At 39.3% G+C, this 18,930-nt stretch overlaps 2 protein-coding genes across 4 annotated transcripts; one reads left to right on the top strand and one right to left on the bottom strand.

Moving 5' to 3' along the window:
• Positions 1–866: 866 nt before the first annotated feature.
• Positions 867–5,383, bottom strand: LOC136753233 (uncharacterized). The gene is made up of 3 exons (XM_066709170.1): positions 4,846–5,383; positions 4,539–4,726; positions 867–3,110 (listed from the first exon to the last, which is right to left on the bottom strand). The coding sequence occupies exons 1-3, from the start codon at positions 5,012–5,014 to the stop codon at positions 2,514–2,516; spliced, it is 954 nt and encodes a 317-aa protein (XP_066565267.1). The 5' UTR covers positions 5,015–5,383; the 3' UTR covers positions 867–2,513.
• A 266-nt stretch (positions 5,384–5,649) lies between these two features.
• Positions 5,650–18,930, top strand: sap130a (Sin3A-associated protein a). 3 transcript variants are annotated; one of them, XM_066709169.1, is made up of 21 exons: positions 5,650–5,921; positions 6,913–7,038; positions 7,367–7,626; positions 7,868–8,035; positions 8,316–8,427; positions 8,662–8,774; positions 8,951–9,075; positions 10,785–10,911; positions 11,157–11,247; positions 11,560–11,664; positions 11,865–12,006; positions 12,239–12,357; positions 12,529–12,693; positions 13,061–13,235; positions 13,671–13,775; positions 14,130–14,485; positions 14,709–14,930; positions 15,120–15,245; positions 15,429–15,532; positions 15,774–15,887; positions 15,993–18,930. In XM_066709169.1, the coding sequence occupies exons 2-21, from the start codon at positions 6,930–6,932 to the stop codon at positions 16,149–16,151; spliced, it is 2,997 nt and encodes a 998-aa protein (XP_066565266.1). In that variant the 5' UTR covers positions 5,650–5,921; positions 6,913–6,929; the 3' UTR covers positions 16,152–18,930. The 3 variants fall into 3 exon arrangements, with proteins under 3 accessions (XP_066565266.1, XP_066565264.1, XP_066565265.1); XM_066709167.1 differs by having other exon boundaries at positions 12,529–12,816; XM_066709168.1 differs by having other exon boundaries at positions 5,654–5,921; positions 12,529–12,816; positions 14,757–14,930.

Here is an 18,930-nt window from a genome sequence, read left to right as displayed (position 1 = left end):
TTCCTGTAGTTGTACAGAAAGCAGATAATATATGAGTACGATGATGTTTTGCTCATAGGCTTAGATATGTATAGGAAGTTACAACTCTGCAACCTAATCTTAGACCAATGTACACACAGTGTCAAAATACTTCGTGATATATTTTAAATGTTCACATAAAGTATCACACGTTATTTATTTAGATTTTTTTTTTAAGTTTGGCAACCCTGGTCAGACATTAATTACAACAGCACTTGGAATGTGATTTCTCAAAAGTGGACTTATTCAGGACCTTTAATTTTCTGTTTTCCAGGAATTTCTAGTCAAAATATTAGGCTAGCCTGCTGAATGACATCTGGACCAGATCCAGGCATGAAACCTAAAGAATTTATTTTCCTGATCCTTCCTTAATTTTAAATGACATTCATGGTAACTTATATTTCTGGTGATGGGAACATTTGTTCTGACAGTTTGTTTTCCCACTTTTTAAAATAGTACCGCATGTGGCATATTTTTTCCCTCTTCGGCCCTCAAGGCCATTAACGCCAGCATTCTGGAACAGGCTGGAAAGTTTTACATATTGCTCTAATTAATGACTTAATCGAAAATGTATTTTGCTATAGCCGTTTAAGACAAATAGCTTCTGTGGGACTCTGTGGATGGGGATTTCAGGTATGAAACATGAAGCAACATTTAGTAAATCAATATTTCACTAAAACATTATTCATGATTTAGTACACAAATTAAATAATAAAGAAAACATAATAGTAAGTTAAGGCCAAATATCTGCATGTCATTTGAAAATATTGAGAAAATCTGGCAATACATAAATCAGCTAAAAGCATTTGGACAAATCAATGTACTCTCACAAAGAAGAACATTCGACGTTTATACACCCTTTTATTTGAAGATAATGCAAATAATTGTCCTCTAATGCGCATGTATTTGAAAAATCTTTATAATCCTTATTTAGGTGTGAAAGCTTCCTGCCACAACAATAATTGTGACACTTCAGTGTTTGGCATGACACATCTGTATCTGATTAATTCATATAATTCAGATAATTCAGAAGCAAATAGCTCAGAATCACAGTTTGCCAACAATGAGTGGGACTAGAACATTATAAAGAAAACAAAACTGAATGATGGTATGTATTTAAACAATCCTTTATGAATAAATAGCACTGCTATAAGTATTTTAAGGCCCAATGCCAACATCTGCATTCTTCTTTGACAGATGCTTACATACCACAAATGCTGCACATTTCTAAAAAATATTACCATTTAAATTCCTGAGCTGCAGCTGGTTTTCATAATATTGAAGGGCTTTGTTGTGAGATATAAAGCACTTACAAAGTATGTTTTTATATGGGAATATGTGGTGGTTTGACAGATTGTTTTATATTTACTCAAAGATCCAAACATTACAAGGTAAACTGTGTATTAGTGTACCATGCATAGAACAACTTCACCACCATCACAGCCACTTCATTCAAGTAGTCAAGACCTCTGTTGACTGAGGCACTGAGTATTACTGGGAGACAGATGACTGACTCTCAGCACATAATTTTGTGCAAATCATGGCTAAACCCAAAAACAATTTCCACAGCTTTTTCAAAATAGTTCTTATCTGGCACCATTTTTGTTTTGTTTTTACATTTGAATTGCACATATGTACTGTGAATTGGGTAACTGGAAAATGTAGAATAAATTAACCAAGTTATTTAAAATGTCATCTGTATCAGAATGTGCTATTCCATAGAAATATTTCAAAGCATGTCATATTTAAACAAAATATACTTTAGGTAACATTAAATACCAAATAAGGTATAACGCATAAACACTAAGAATGGTTGGGGGTTTAGAAAACTGTCTGCTCACTATACTTTTAAAGATTTATGCTGCCATCTAGCGGTGCATCTTAAAAGACCATGCTAAATGTAGCAGATTGTTTGCTGCATTGATCACATATATTCGTGAAATATACTGCTTTTCAGAATACTGTATTTGTGTATTTTATAACTTAAAGGGTAGCATTAGGCTATTTCCATGACCCTACAGCCCCTCCACTTAGACCAGAAACAGATATTTAAATTTTTGGCATTTTAGAACTTTGTTTTTGTTTTATTGATTACATCTAATGTTTTATTGGACAGTATTAATAAAAACAATACAAAGAAATCTTTTTCAGTAAAAACAGAACTGTTAGCTCCACAAAGTCTCTGGATATTTCAAGATTTGACTCTCCACCTGCTCCTTATACCACACTTTTGTATTTTTTACTTAGTATTTATATGACATACACATTTTCTAATTAGATACAGATTTACTGTAAATAGGACCTCACTTCTTTATTGCCTCCTTGGTATATATAGTGCATATATAGACTTTCACACTTACATATTACATATATATTCCAAAACTATTGCAGTAAATGTGTATTTTTTGGGGGGAATATCTTACGTAACCCAAAACATATTTCCAAAGCACAGCATACATGACCCTGATTGTTCCTGATGTAGTAGTTACTGAAACCTATGTGTCGTAGTGAAAGGTTGAGGGATAGGAGTGATCTAAGATTTTCACTTCCATCTCACTCAGTTTAATGTCCGTTTCAGCACAGTTGTTTGTAAAGGGAGGCTCTGAAGAAATAACCGGGCCCACTGAAAGAGCAGGGCTGTCGCTGGCACTGGCGGCACACGGAGGCTGCACGTGCACGGGTACAGGAAGCTGGGATTTGGTTGAACTTGACTGGACGTCGATCAAGACCTGCTGGATACGCAGCTTTGCCATTTTCTGCATTTGGGCATCCTCCATTAGTCTCAGTTCCGACGCCACGTATTTGCCAAAAATGTCAAAGGCATCATCTTGGGAGACTCTCTTAGCCTTTTCAATATTATCCGACAACGATTTCATGTATGAAGCAGCCGTGACAAAGAAGGTCTTCTCGCACGCTATTCTTTTCCGGTCATGGGCTAATCTGACATGGATGTCACTGTTCGTTGGTCGTTTTGGTAAACATAGCCGAGGCCTTTTTGCGTCCCTGTCCTCTTCACTCACATCGTGCTTGTCTTCTGACACTTCCACATTTATTTCATCTGCAGCCTGGTGGGTACTGTTATGATCCGGTATCTGGAAATGTATGACAGAAAATGTATTCACATATGGGAAGGTTCAAACAGCAAAACAACAGGACAGATTTTAAAAGGAAAACGCAAGACATCATCTCACTTACTTTAAAAGCTGGTTTCCACAGACCTTGTTTAGTACCAGTCCTGCACTACTCTATTTAAAATAACTTTGGGTAGTCCAGGAGTGCTTAAAGTCCATTTAGATCAGTGTCCATGGCTGATGCCTACCCTCTAATCCCGGCACCCACAGTCCTGAGTTGAGCCAGGACAGCAGTGTGGATCGGCTCATTCGGTTGCCACTTTCACCAGAGAAGCAAGCGACTGCTGTCACACATAATCGACACTTGTTTTTTCCCCACCATACTTAATCATTCTAAACTGTTTCTCAGTAGTTTGACCTGCTGAAAGGTTATCGTTATTCACGTGAAATGTGAATAACAATGATAACTTTTTCATAACTGATTGCAAGAGAAAGGTTGCAGCAACCTAATTTGCATGACAAATTGTGAGTTTTCCAATTACAGGTTGCTGCAATATTGCTGGTATATGCCAAATGCAGGTCATGGCAGGCTTATTTTTTGGCAAGGGTACTGGTAAATAAAAGCTTTTTTTCCAGCTTGCATTTTTGCTTTTTTTTTCCCGCCAACGTGTTAAGTTTTGCTGCTTTTTTAAAGAAAGCTCTGTTCATTAACAAAAAGTTTCTATTGTATTAGAAACCAATTGATTGTAATTGATATTCAGATGTGTCCCACATGTCTTGTCCCTATTTGGCTAGTATTTACATGTGAAGTTATAATGTTAAAACCGCTAAAGAAGTCCATTTCCACTGTATGGTCAGTTCAGTTGAAGAATTGTATCAGTTCATAGAGTTTTTGCTGCTTCCAATCCCAATGAATTAAACTGTGTCCTATGGTTTGCATTGTGTTTCCAGTTAGGTTTTTGACAATTAGTCTGCTGCAAAGAGGAGGGCAGACAGAAGTGGTTTCCTTCTCTTTTAATACCATTTACACATGTAAATCAAGTCACACTTAAAAAACAACAACACGATTACAGACCATTACGCCCACAACCCGCTTCTGCTTCAGATATGTTGCAAGGCCCGACTAACACGGTTGGGTTTGCTCCTAAAAACAGACGCCTCAGCTGTGAACAAAGCACAACAGTTCGCCGCCAAACAACCTTCAAAAAGGATACCGACCAACCTGGAATATGGCCCAGCGAGAAAACTATTTTAACAATGCCCCGCCATTTGTGCAGACTGTGTATCGTCTTCTACTCTCCGCAGGTCTGCGCTGCTCCGCCAATCGGATCGGTGGAATTCTGCAGCACTGCGCCGCCAGGACGCCAGCTTCATTCGCAACGACGCATGCGCTGGCTCTGCTCCTAGGGATAATGCCGCGCACTAGTCGGGCATACGGGTTACACTCACCTCGTACCCACCGAGATGGGCAGCCTTTGGACTGGAGTCAATTAACACATCCAGGAATTTCAACAGCGGGAGCAGATACCACTTCGACAGGGACACTTCTCCGCTGCCGCTCCTAGCACTGGCTGCCTTTCGCTGCTCCCGGGCATATTGGGTTTTGAGATTTTTTATTTTTTTAAGCACTTCATGTCCTGGAAAACATTGCAAAGGGTCGTTAAGTTATGTCAGGATACTGTTGCATATTATGACCATGCAATACATATATGCACACCTTTACAATTGCCCACAGGTACACTTCATGCATACTTACCCGTTGTACCCAGAGTCTGCGCGATCTCTTCGGAGTCGTGTTTTCTGCACCATCTGTCGTGATATTCGCGTACTTTAGGGTTGTACAGAGACGGCTTCGCCTCCCACATGTTGCAAAGTTCCTCTAATTTTCTACGGGTCCAGAAATCTTTCCACTCCATTTTAGCCATGCACTAGACAGTAAACCGGCTCTTGATTTAAGATCCAAAGGCAGTACTAATCACATCAGACAATACAAATGTTCTTTACTTCAGCAACTTTTGTATCAGTGTTGCACAACAAATGTTTCCGGGTTCCTGATTAGCGGTGTTTCCCCTTTTTGTTGTTGTCCAGAAACCAATTTAGAAAGTACAAACATGCTCTTCAAATGTACCTTTACTCGATTTCAAACTGAAAGGAAACAATTGTCATATCACATGGTAAAATACGCCCTGACTACTGTTAATATAAAAATCCAATGAGCATTTCACATTATATTAAACTCGGGTTTCACTCGAAGCGTTAAATAAGAGGAGGGCTTATCTGGTCTAGCTATTGGGTCGCGTTCGTGTAACGTAGATTTCCGCAGTTGTGCGCGGATCTGCGCGGCTCCACCAATGGGATCGGCGGGATTGTGCAGATCTGCGCAGAGCTGAAAACTGCGCTACTAGAACGCGACCCTGCTATGAAGTATGTCCGCACACATTTCCAGCCATTTCATTGGCTGGAGCGTAACACCCTGCTTCCCCAGAGTGCCACCAATAGCCAGTCTGTTATTGGACAGCCGCTTGACGTTTCGACGTGCTATTGGCCGGCCCCTCACATCCGTCCCGCCCTTCGAGGTTAGCGCCTCCTCTTCCGGTGTGACTGGTAGGTGTTGTTGAAGAGACGGATGGAGAAGCCTGACCCCGCTTAATACGAGACAGAATGAGTTGGGTTTAGCTATTTGTTTTTAAAACGTAATAACGAAATCAATCAGTATAACTAAACCCACAAATAAATGCGGATCGTATTTGCGAATCTGAAAGCATATTTTTAAACTGAATTTCCGTTGGTGGTATATTTCATTGGAGAAGGAAAGCTGAAAAGACCCTTACGGTAAGGGGCGCTTTTTTATTTTGTTTTCATACTTTACTGTGCATTGCAAGCCAAACGTAATATACTTATATAATATGCTTCAGATAGATTAAAACTACCATGCACGTTGTATTGCATATGTACGTTTATTTTCTTATTACTTCAACAACAAAAAATTGCCCGGTCCACGCGTCATTTTTTCCTCTCAATATTATTAATCCCATGAAGCCGGACATTGCCAGTGATTTTCATTGAAAACGTCTGTCAGACAAACGGGAACGCCAAATAAACGAGGCATGCAAAATTGCTTTTGAAAGTAGTGAATATGGATTACACTAAGCACACTGAATTACCCACTGCGATCTATTGACGACCATGTGCAACTACTATTTTTCCATATTGTGGTTTAACATAACGTACTTTTGGCTGCATTTAATTGGTATTAATGATTAGTGTGCATTAATATACTAACATTAGCTGTTCAGAAGTGTGAATTCCTCGGCTACTGGTATAGTATTCAGATCCAGGCGTTTGGAAAACTGCCATAGCAAATTCACTTCTACCCAAAAACACACAGCATTTAAGATTTGATTTGACCGATCTGCAGCTAAAATGCACATATAACGCCTAGCTTCTTTGATGTATGCATTTGACAGATATAAGCTCGAATGAAAATCTTAAAATGATCAAATGAATGAGGTTCTGAACCCCAATGCCCAATGTATGATCAATTCAGAAAATCGGTTTAAGAATGAAATGTAGCTGGCTTGTCAAAGGCGTCAGTATGAATGCAATTTACTCTCCTGAAAAGTAGCATACAATGGAACCAGAATGGGTCCCTGAACCTCTCTGTCTCGATTTTGCATTTGGATGAGTGTCATCAGACAGTATTAATTGAAGATAGTCTTTCTTCAAAGTCTGTTAACAAATGAAAGATTGAGAACTTTGCCAATAATGTCTTAGCCCCCACCCTCTGTATATATTTGTCATAAATAGCTGTCTATCTTTACAGTATATCTGTGTCAAAGGATGAGCTCTCAGCAGTTTCCAAGGTCTGGAGTCCCAGCCTCTGCTTTGGGACAATCTCAGATGCCAGGGACAAATCCCAGCCTAGTCCCTGGAAATCAGTCTGGCACAGGTAATACATAAAAAGAGTTAGTATATCAACCTAGCCTTTTTTCTGCTACAATTTTGGTAATTGTAAAAGTCCTTAGTAATTGTTTACCATAAATGCTGTTATGTTTTGTAAGTCTCCCTGGAAAAGGGTGTCTGCTAATAAACAAATAAATAAATAAATATGAAATCAGGTTCTGCAAAATTATTTTGGCTCTTTTTAATTTTTCCAGTGAAGAAATAGTTTTAAGCAAAACAAAGGGATATCTAAAGAAGAAGGGGGAAAAAAAGCATTGCCAGAAGAAAAAGTAAGAATTGCAAAACTGCTTTAAAGCTTTTGTTCTGACTCGCAGGTGGGAGTGAGGAAGGCTGCCGGGATTCAGGCCACAATCCACGTGATCACACTTCCACTGCCCAGGGAGCTCTGCCCTTCAGAGACGAGAAGCAGGAAACTGTGGTAGTTAGACCCTATCCCCAAGTACAGGCCCATGGGCAGCCCCTGACTTTGCCTCAGCACCTCCCCATATCAGCTGGCACTCCTGTTACAGTCTCAGCGACTCCATCACAACTTACCCAGGTTTTGCCTCTTTCCCTTGCTGAGGGACCCACAAAGGTAAGGGATTTTTTTTTTCTCTTGTATAACTGGTTAATTAAACAATGAGAGGGACAACAGCAACTTATTTCTGCAATATGTATCCAATTGGCTTCTAAATGAGGTTGTTAATGCTTACTGGTTATCAGGAACTGTTTATATTAGAACTGGATGGCCTTCATTTTTTTACTTCTCATCACCTGTATGATTGAGTGGTTGTACAACTGGATCATACAGCACTTGTTTCTTGCATTTTCTTTAGTCGGCACTGAAGCCAACCATGCCCAGCCGCCCCATTGCCCCTGCACCCGCCTCCAATCAGGGTCACCTCACCGTGCCACCCAAGGTCCCGGGTCATGTGACTGTTACTATGGAGAGCAGCATGCCTCACACGTCTGCTATTCCGGTCGCCACCATCAGTGGACAGCAGGTACGAGAATGGACCTGCTCTACTCTGTGAATGACCTTACTTTGCACAATACCATTGACAAGAGTGTTTTTTAAGTTGCGCGTTGATGTTGAGAATTGTTTGGCTTTGTTGACTGATATTGGTGCTGAGCAGAGTAATGAACAACAACATTTTAATGACTGTAGAATTAGCAGTATTGCCTTATTATTGTTTTAATTATGATTTTATTCCATGCTTAATATGGAAAACCAATTGTATTTGTGACAAATTATATTTCTTAATGTGATTCCTCTGTTCTCAGGGCCACTCCAGTAACCTGCTTAATCACTTAATCATCCGTGGCAGCACCCCTGCACTGCAATTAGGGTCCCCAGCACCGCCTCCGCATACCTTTCCTTCTCATTTACCCAGAGGTCAGTTTAAGCACTTCACTAAAACGAAACTTTTGTTTTTAAGTTGTAGTGATTTAGGAATTCCACTGAAACAGTCATATTTGCAAGGACGGGTAAGATTTATACTTCGAGCAGCTGGATGTATAACACCTAATTATGGTAAATTGGTATTGCACACAAGGCATGCATTTACAGTTGCTCAGAAGTGATTACAACATTTAATGGTTTTGGCATGGGCATTATTTTGTTAAATAGGAGCAGCAGCAGCAGCTGTGATGTCCAGCTCAAAAGTGACCACAGTCTTGAGGCCAGCCACTGGTCCCAATGCTGGGGTGGGACAGCACATCATCCACCAGCCACACATCCAGGTACTGCCAGGGCCAGCTGTAACTGGGACACATGGGAAGCATGGGAGAGAATTCTGGAGCAGAATTCTAATAGTTTTCTGTTCTTCTCCAATTGACCTTGTTAACTTGTTAACTGTGCTTGGGGGTGCATGAATGTACCGGCAAAAATGAATTGACTGTTCTTTTTCTTTTTCCAGTCTCGTCCTCCCACCACCACTGCCACAGCTGTGCTGCCATCGGTTGTGGGTACGGTGCCGATGACTAGGGCCCAGTCCCCAGTCATTACTACTACTGCCACACACACTCCTGAAATGGTGCATGGGTAAGCAGAGAAACTTCTCTATTGGTAATAGGCATGAGACTGAATGGTCGAACATTCGGCTGTTCGTTAACAATGGCCACAATCGACAAGTGAATCCAACATTCAATAGGGGAAAAAAAAAATATTACTATTATTTCTTGTCTGTGATTGGCTAAACTGCAATGTACCATGGCTAACAATGACTTTCTCACTGAAACCTGCTGCATTTAAATACTTTGACAAAGTAAATGAAAACACTATTAAGTGCAAAAACTACCATAGATCTACAATGTTAACCCACCAAACACCCTTCTGCGAAGCTAGGAAAAGAAAGAGGACCACAACAAACATGAATATTATTAAACTAGCTACATACATAGCCCGCTATTGCCTATTGGTGATTTTTTTTTCTACACACTGAATCTTGAAAACACAGGTATGTTTCCGATTTGATTTGGCAACGGTAGTCTGGTTTGGGGACATGGGGAAAGTAAATAGTTTAGTTGAGTGGATTGTATAAATGAGGTAGTGTGACAGTCTGAAACATTTTGTATTTTGCTGTTATGACGACTGGGAAAACATTGCCACAAGGATGCTAATATTAAGTCATTTGCATCGCAGCTCACATTGTCAAACTATAATTGAATAATAATTGAATAAAACTTTAGAAAAACACTGTGGTAGGTCAGGTGCAAAATATTCAGTTCTTATGCACACACACGTCAACTTGGCCGTAATGTTTGTGAGAAGCATATATTTTATAAGCAATAAATCACAATCTTTATAGTTAATTTGAAATTGTAATTAACATTACAATTAAACACCTGCTTGTAAAATACTAGAGTCTGACACGAGTTGCTTATTGCTACTGTCATTATACCATTTCCATACGTCTCCTATAGGAAGGTATTTTTTTTTTACATTGCCTAATGTTTATTTAACAGAGTTTTAAAATGTGTTGTGTTGTATTTGTATTTTAAAATGAAGTTCAGAAGTTATTGTGATAGCATTAATTTTCATATTGCATTATTTTGCATTTAATTTAGACTGCATTTCATTTAACAGCTGTGGAATTATCGATAGTCAAAGTTTTCGTCATGCATATCCCTAATTACTACTTTTGCAAAGTAAATAACTACTACTTATACCTTTTTTATTGATGAAAAGGATTTAGACATACATTAATTCTGTGCTTGTTTTTTTACATGAAATGTATGTAAGTCATGTTACAGTCAAGTAAATGGTGTATACTAGGTCGGTGCTTCTCATCCCAGGTCCTGGGTGGCTTACATCTCTACTGGACCTAATGTATTGAATTAATTAATTGAACTATTTTCTTAATTAGCTTCCCGTCATCTCTTGCTTTCAGTTTTTGGTTTCAGAAATACTAAACCTGTCTAAACAACTCTTAACAGGTTACCAATGAATCATGGTAACACAAGTGAAATACTATTTCAAACAGTCCCATTAAACTCATTAATTTGACAGTTTGGCAATTTAAATAAGATTTCCGAATCTTAGCAGTTGGTATAAAATTTAATACAATGTTCTAATCCAACATTATATTAAGCTGTAATGAAGGTCTTTTAAAACATAATCATCAATTAAAGGTGTTGATACTGAACTGAACTGGAATAAAATTCAGAAGAATGTGGAGAACCACCATATTAGTTCACATATACAGTAAGCATTCAGTTATCACATGATACAACTTTCTTGTTTGTTTTTAGGCGCTCTGCTCTGTCTATTCATCCACCCGCTGCCACTATTAGCATCCAGCGGCAGCCCCAGTCTAGAGACACGGCTGCTCGCATCAATCTGCCCTGCCAGAAGCCACAGCTCCACACTATGACACAGGTAACAGAACTTCTCTGCAAGATCTTTTAAAAACAAAATCAAACAGGCTGGTATTTCTAAAACTGTAGAATAAATTGAGACTCATTTGAGGTGGCTTTATAGACTACACTTTTCTATTATATGGATAAAGTGTTTATTGCTAAATCCTTGTATTGAAGGATTTAATGGTTCTGTAAGAATCTGTAATAAGCATTGCTTGACAAACAAGCCCTGTTTATTTCATTTTATTTATTTCCTCCCTGAAGAAATCAATTTTTAGCACTGTGACTCCTGTTGCAGCAGCTACTGTGGCACCAATCCAGGCCACAAACACAGCGCCATCGCCAACCACAACAGGTAAGACTTTTATCTGACTTAAGTTCACGAGATCCAAAGTGTATTGAAAAGCATTACTCATTTTATTCAGATCTGATCCTGTAAATTCACACGCAAACAGTCAAGTAATGAGTATATTAAGATGTACAAATTGATCTGGCTAGAATAATAAGTTTTTTGTAGAATTCTATAGGAAAAAAAAGTATTACAGGTTTTTGAGGGTTTTAGAAATCAAAATACAAACTTAAACTAATTTCTGTAACACTGTAAGTGACATAGAAGCTTGTTCTTGTGTTCTAATTATTAGTCTTACCTGTTTTCCTCTTATCTTAGGGTCTATTGCCCATACCCAAACTACCACCAATGCCATTGTTGCCATGACGATGCCCTCTCACTCCTCGCACGCCACTGCAGTGACCACTTCCACAATCCCAGTTGGTAATTACAATTTCAGTTTATCCAAGAAGGGACTGTAGGACACAGCAGCTCCTGGTTCTCCTCCATCCCAACTATAAATATTTAAACAAAAACAAAAACTCCAACTAATACAAAAAACACATTACACTGAAGCTGCCATATACATTTTTAATATGTAAATGTATGCTGTTTCATTCAACTTTCAAAATTTATATTTTCAGCTAAAGTGGTTCCCCAGCCAATAGCTCATACTTCTCCCAGACTCCAGTCTGATTATCCCGGAGACAGAGGCAATCTCATCCCCATTTCAGGACACCGGTCATCGCCAAACCCAGTCACCATGGAGGCCAGGAGTGACAACAGGTGAGTCCTGTGGATTAAAGTTAGAAAATGCACTGGATGTTTTCTGCACTCTGAGATCAACCAATTTTTTTGGTTGGTTTACTTCTTTAGTAAACCCAGGTAATTCAGAATCTTTTTTACACCATGGCTAACATAGTTTCTGCATGACACTGTTTAATGCATTAATGGTATTGAAGAAGGATTATTTACCCCCCGAATATTTACGTTTCCTTTCCTTGTGTGTCCATTGCAGACAGTCTGTGCCAGTGCAGTTCCAATACTTCTTACCAACTTACAATTCATCTCCATATCCACTGACGCACACCTACACCCCCATCACCAGCTCTGTGTCCACCATCCGGCAGTACCCAGGTAAGAGAGGCTGATGTGTGTGGGAATGAAGTAAATAAAATAAATTACTTGCATGCAGTACTTTATATGAGGTCTCTGTATGGGTCCCTTTATTGTTGAGTGCAGTATTGTGTGAGAAGTTAATTTGCTATGTGTTAAATGTAACTTTATCCTTTGATTTATTTTCATCAGTGACTCCTCAAGCTCCCAGTTCAGCTATGCCTGCTCAGGCTGGCGTTGGCGTAGCATCGGCTGTGCACCTCAATTCCATGCACGTCATGACAGTTGACCGCATCGGCCTACAAACCGCCCCGATTGGCACCCAGGGGATCCAGCCGGCAGCAATGGGAGCACAAGGTATTCAGCCAGCACCTATAGGGACACAAGGGCTGCATACTTCAGCACCAATCAGCACCCAGGGCATCCAGCCAGCACCAATCAGCTCGCAGCAGCAGCAGCAAACTGAAGCAAAAGCATCAGGTAACTTAATTACCAAAACAAAATTTAGGCTCCTTCTCTGGTTAAAATTCAAGCATATAAGTACGATTCCCTACATGTTTTCTATTTACCATTTTGGTATTTATAACAAAAATTAAAGAAGGTATGTCAAGGTTACTCTTATTCGGTAACCAACCAGGTTGCCATTTCTCCCTCTACATCTTTTACTTTTTACTCTTATTCCTGTGCATCGTAATTAAAGGACCTCCTATGCTTCGTTCCACAGTGGTTTTGGCAGATGGTTCCACTCTTGTTGCCAATTCCATCAACAACACATTCGGCGCCACGCAGCCTGTCACCACAGTTGTGCAAACACACCCACAGAGTGGAAGCACCAGCACACCCACGCTTGTCTCCTCTCCCCGGCCCAGCATTCTCCGCAAGAAGCCAACCAATGAAGGGTAAGCAGCCTGTGTGACAGTGGGACCACAATTCTAAAGAATGCCTTTGGTCTTTCTCATACTTGTCTGAGACCATATTCACTCCATCACTTCACTGGCATTAAAGAGTTTATTCCATTTCTGTCAGCATTACTTTGTCTACATACCCGTCTTCAGCTGCAAGAAAGCTAGGTAAATGTATCATACTGGTGGTGGAATTATTTTATTCGCTTTGTTTTTTTCTGTTTAATATCCTAGTCTGACCTTTTGTTCCATCTTGTGTTGAATATTCATGCTCATTTTGACCTAACAGCTACATAAGTAACTAATTCTGAATGTGTGTGATTTAGGTTTGTCATTCATTGGGATGAAAAATCAGATTTTATAACCATTTCATTTGAATCGAAGAATGTTTATTTTTGCCTACTAATCAATGTCTGTTTTTATATTTTTCAGGTCTGCAGTTCGTAAAAACCTAATTCCACCCCAGGCGAGTGAAGCGACGAGCCCTCGGATGGAGAGTGGCATAAGGAGTGCTTCGGGATCACCTCGGCCTGCAGGGTAAGAGCTGAGCTGCACAGCCTGCGCAGGCAGAGTTTATAATGTCATGTTAGTTTTGGAGTGACAAACTTTAGCACTAGAGCTAATATTGACCTTGTCCTGATTATTTACATTAGTGGTTTAAAGGCCTTTTTGCTGCTGATTTTTTTTTTTTTTTTTAATAATTTGGGATCGAGGTGAATTCCTGGTTTTGTTAAACTATATGTTCTACATTTTAATCCAATATTTGTTTTAATGAGGGAGTACTGTTGTATTTGTAGTGTATTAGCTTTATTAAAAGCTCAGGGTTTTAATCAAGGGGTTTGCTCTCAGTTCAGCAGTTTCTCACACTATACTGAACCTCTGTGGTTTCAGGGCAAAATCAAAACCGGAGATCCACGTTGCCATAACTCCTCCTGTGACTGCCGCAGTGGAAGCGTTATCCAGCCAGAGCACAGAGCAACAAGCTGTCCCCTCCCCTGTCCAGCACCCCTCACAGGCAATCCCGGCCATCTTAACGGCGGCAGCACCTCCTTCGCAGCCCACTGCCGCTCTGTCTGCAATCCCAGCAGCCATGGCGGTCACCCCACCAATCCCTGCATCGATGGCCAATGTTGTGGCCCCGCCTACTCAGCCAGCAGCAAGCAGTACAGCAGCATGCGCCATGAGCTCCACGCTTCCAGAGATCAAGATTAAACAAGAGGTGGATCCTATGGACACATCGCAGCCAGGTAGCTTGTGTTTGGCTAACGTTGAGTTAAAAATGGCTTGCGATTGCTTAAGGAAGTGAATGTGCACTGTCTACTATCCTCAAAGTCCAATAGATTCACGTTTTGCAAAACAAAATAACTCGCAAAAAACATCCTTGTAATTACAAGTCTACATATAGATTTTATTTTAGTGTTGCATCCTTGGACTTTTTTGTGTTCTTCGTTCCCTCTGTGACACCCACAGTAGCCCCTGTCCTCACCACACTTGTGAACTCCCTTGGGCCTTCTACAGGAGACATGCTACCAGGTGCCTCCCCCAGGAAGAAGCCAAGGAAACAACAGCATGTCATCTCTACAGAGGAAAGTGAGATGATGGAGACCAACAGCACCGATGAAGAGAAGTCAACGGCACGACCGCTTTCTGTAAAGGCAGAGAAACGCAAATCTCCACCCAAGGAGTACATTGGTATGCTAATGTTTTTTTCTTCCTGGCTGGAAAGATTAACATTAAAATCCTGCCTGTCACCACCTTAACAACTGGAGATTGAAAATTATGTGAAATCTGGATGTATTCCTTTTTTTTTTACATAATTGTTTCCTTATGTAATTATGTGGAAATGATTGTTACTCTTATCATGATGACATGTCCTTGCAGATGAGGAAGGGGTTCGCTACGTGCCTGTCCGCCCGCGGCCCCCTGTTTCTCTGCTTCGTCACTACCGCAACCCATGGAAGTCAGCCTACCATCACTTCCAGAGATACAGCGACATCAGAGTCAAAGGTTTGCTCGTCTAATGATGTTTTTTGATTTACCTCGTTGAGAGTTGTAATTTATTTTAAATTTGCTCATCCTGTGGTGGGACATTTCATAGTAACACTGGATATGGCTGACACAAACCGTTAAAATGCGACTGTATTGGTGGTGTAGTGTCTTGTTCCTGAGAGCTCTGCTTTATGGTTTTAGAAGAGAAGAAGTGCACCTTACAGGAGATGGCCAATCAGAAAGGTGTGGTGTGCAGAGCGCAGGGATGGAAGATCCACCTTTGTGCAGCACAGCTCCTGCAGCTGGTGAGTCAAGAAGAATTTAAAGCTGGAAACATTTAATTTTGTAAATATTCATGTTGCAGTGATGCTGCAGGGTGCTTAAATATACTCCAAAGAATCTTTGCTCATCATTTCCTGACTCTCCAGGTGCTTTGCAACAAGCCACTCATTCGTTTTGAACTTCTTCCAAGTGTCTTTCTGCTCAGGCAGTAGTTGTTTGATGTGGCGCTCTGCTGGTCTTATTTTCGGTGTGCCTTGTCCTCAGACAAACCTAGAGCATGACGTATACAGCCGGCTCACCACGCTCCAGGAGGGGCTGATCCCAAAAAAGAAGGCTGGTGCAGATGACGATCTGCACTGTATCAATGAGCTCATACAGGTGAGTCTGGCAGTAGGCTCAACTCCAACCTCGATATATCCCACTCTGTGCTTTGAAAACGGTGAGAGACTCAAATTGACTTGGTACCTTCCTTTGTCCTGACAGGGTAACATGCAGCGCTGTAAGCTGGTAATGGATCAAATCACTGAAGCTCGTGATGCTATGATGAAGGTCCTGGACCACAAGGAACGTGTCATGAAGCTGTTGAACAAGAACGGTGGGACCAAGAAAGTGTCCAAGCTGAAGCGGAAGGAGAAAGCCTAGATAGGGGTGGCCTTTTTGGGAGGATGAGCACGATGCTTACCTCCACAAGTCACTTATGGTATGGGGTATTGTTTTGGTGTGCACAATCACTGGCTAGGCATTAAACAAACAAAAAAAGGTTTGACTAATGGCAAAAGAACTTCAAGATTGTTCCAAGAAAGGCTGTTTAATGGATAATAGATTGATTTTCTACATGTTTTTCACCGTGTTTGTGTTTGTGTTTTATTCTACTGCAGTCGGCCCCCATATTGAACATGTTGTTTATGGACAAGTGAGAGTGTGATGAATATTTATGTGAATATTACATTTGAAATAGATAAGGAAAAAAAAAAAAAACTTTTTTAAGAGGCTGTATTTAAGGAAAGTATATTCTTATTTAGGGTGCCTTGCATTTAGTTTTTTTGGGGGACTGAGATAAGTGATGTATGTAATTGTGATGGGCCTGAAAAGTAGAGAGATTTTAATGGTGCATTGTTCTGAGCATCCACCCCATCACAGTTACAATAAGAGAGGCATAAGTTTGATGGAGAAGATTGCAGCAAGTGCACTTAATGTAACAAATTCCTTCTGAATATTTAGCATTTCCCACGTTGAGTAGTCCAATTGTTGATACATGAGACCTAAAATAATCTGAATTTGAATGTACAAAACTATGAATGCATTCATTTGTACCTAGTGTACTTACACGTACAGGTGAGCTGCATTATGACTTAGAACAACTACTGTGTCAGTCTTAAGATTTTCTATTTCTTCAGCAAATGTAATGATCTCAGTGCTGACTCTCTCTTTTTGAACATATGAATATTTATTATTTTTGAGAACTCCCATTTTTTTCAAGCTGGCTTCAGAAAGACCAATTTAATCGTGTCAGGTTTTCACATTTCAAACTTCTTTCAACCTAATTTATACAGATGCCATTTTATTAAGGAATATCAATATTGCAGTAGAGCATCTCAGCTCTGTTGCTTTGTCCTGTCTAACTTTCAGCAGTCGCTGCCATATCTCCCCTTTTTTGTTTAAACCGTTTATCTATACCAATTCCCCCCCAAATCCCTCACAATATTTTGCTGACTTTATTTGTATATTATTCCAATAAAATTATGAACCTATGAATCATTTTTAAATTGTAATATGGCTATGATTTACAGAAAATGCTACCTTTTGTGGTTACATTTCCATGTAAACTGTGAGTGCTTGTGCAAAAGTGACTTCAGACAGAAATGACAAATATTTTAGTGTCTACAAGGCATTGCCATTACAGATAAAGCTAATAACAGTGACTGTATTTATGTAAACGAACTCAAAAATAATTTGTAATAAGTTAAATCAAGCAAGTATTTCTTCAAGAATTGGTACCATTAGATTTTAGGAGCCCCTGTTCACCTGAAATTGAGATCTCTTTGGAATGGACACTTGGACAAATATCTCAAAACCTTTACACTTCACCTTAAATAATTAGCTAATGTATTGTACTTACACAATGTCTTAACTTTAATTAGCCACAGTATTTGATTTGTTTGGCTTTTTTGTTTTTTTGGATATTGAAATGTATATAAAGTGTTGGAACATATCTCTAGGGGGTGCCACAGAGCTACAGAAAATGGTTAAATTATAGTAGGCATTAAGAACAGTTTCTGGTTAGTCAGGCACCATAAATAACACATGATCTTGGAAAACATTTGGAGAAAACTGATTTAATCTCGTCCCCATGTGTTCTGTGCCTTGGTGTCATTTCAGATCAACCTGAGGAAGAAAGACTGTTGTTCTTGCATATACCCAAATTACTTTATGCCATTACTTTATATACCTTTCAGTGGAACTTTGTCTAACCTTGAAGCACTGGTTAAAGACTTCCTGGTACCCAGAAAAAAACATACACCACAAAAACAAATCTCTGAAAAGACTATTCTGGTTCTTCTTTAAAATGGATAAATCACAATAATGAGTTGAAGGAATTGAAATTGGATTAATCTGGAAAGCAGTTCAAACTTGAGTTTTACATTAAGGCTTAGACTTATGTTTTTTTGTATTTTATAATTTAGTTTTTTTTTTTTCCTCTCTTGATTTTATATAAATAATTAAAATCCAAATTTGGTGATAATTAGCATTTAGTTGTTTTTTTATGTTTGATTCAAGAAACAAACCTGTAATAACTGACCTTGTGTCTGAGATCTGTGTATTCAAAGTCTGGTGGTCAGCTTTATTGATCTTGGTTACTACTTTGGGTACTGATACTCCTTTTCTAATGTGTGTTCATGCACACACTTTATAATTGGAAAAATAATTGTAATACCAATCTCATAGACCATTTATTTTTATAACATCTGTTTTTGTAAGGGAACTTGTCCGGTCTTTCTCTGGAAAGTGTGTGCAAACTTGTCAACACAGCAGGTGTTGAGCTGTAGCTTTATTTGCTTACCATTCTCTGTTTTGTAAAAATGGGAGGTTTCAGCTTTCCATCTCATGTCTGGACAATTGGAAGAAAAATGGAATTCATGTTTAAAGTGCAAAAGAAAAATGGACTTTGAAAATATATATAAATATATTAAGAATGGCAAAATGCCCAATTCTTTTTCTATATTTTAAGTGTAAAAATAAAGTAGATTTTGTTTTCTTTTTTGGTTTGTTTTGTAAATTTAAAATAGCGCTTTTTTTCCCCCCCTTTTCACTTGTACTGTTGTTCTGTGATTTATGCACTGTAATTTTGCAGATGCTTTAGTGTATGTAATGTGTTGTTAAGTCACCTTAAGAAATCTTAATTAAACTTTTTGTACATATA

This window comes from Amia ocellicauda, chromosome 7 (genome assembly GCF_036373705.1).
Source record: "Amia ocellicauda isolate fAmiCal2 chromosome 7, fAmiCal2.hap1, whole genome shotgun sequence".
NCBI lineage: Eukaryota > Metazoa > Chordata > Actinopteri > Amiiformes > Amiidae > Amia > Amia ocellicauda.
This window is presented reverse-complemented; position numbering and strand designations above follow the sequence as displayed.

Bases quoted from the DNA above. Each gene is read 5' to 3' on its own strand.
- sap130a (XM_066709167.1), top strand. From the start codon at position 6,930: ATGAGCTCTCAGCAGTTTCCAAGGTCTGGAGTCCCAGCCTCTGCTTTG. The intron at 9,076-10,784 runs GTAAGCAGAGAA...GTTTGTTTTTAG, and splicing joins ACTCCTGAAATGGTGCATGG to GCGCTCTGCTCTGTCTATTC. The intron at 10,912-11,156 runs GTAACAGAACTT...TCCTCCCTGAAG, and splicing joins AGCTCCACACTATGACACAG to AAATCAATTTTTAGCACTGT.
- LOC136753233 (XM_066709170.1), bottom strand. From the start codon at position 5,014: ATGGCTAAAATGGAGTGGAAAGATTTCTGGACCCGTAGAAAATTAGAG. The intron at 4,727-4,845 runs GTAAGTATGCAT...AATGTTTTCCAG, and splicing joins GCAGACTCTGGGTACAACGG to GACATGAAGTGCTTAAAAAA. The intron at 3,111-4,538 runs GTGAGTGTAACC...ATACATTTCCAG, and splicing joins CCCATCTCGGTGGGTACGAG to ATACCGGATCATAACAGTAC.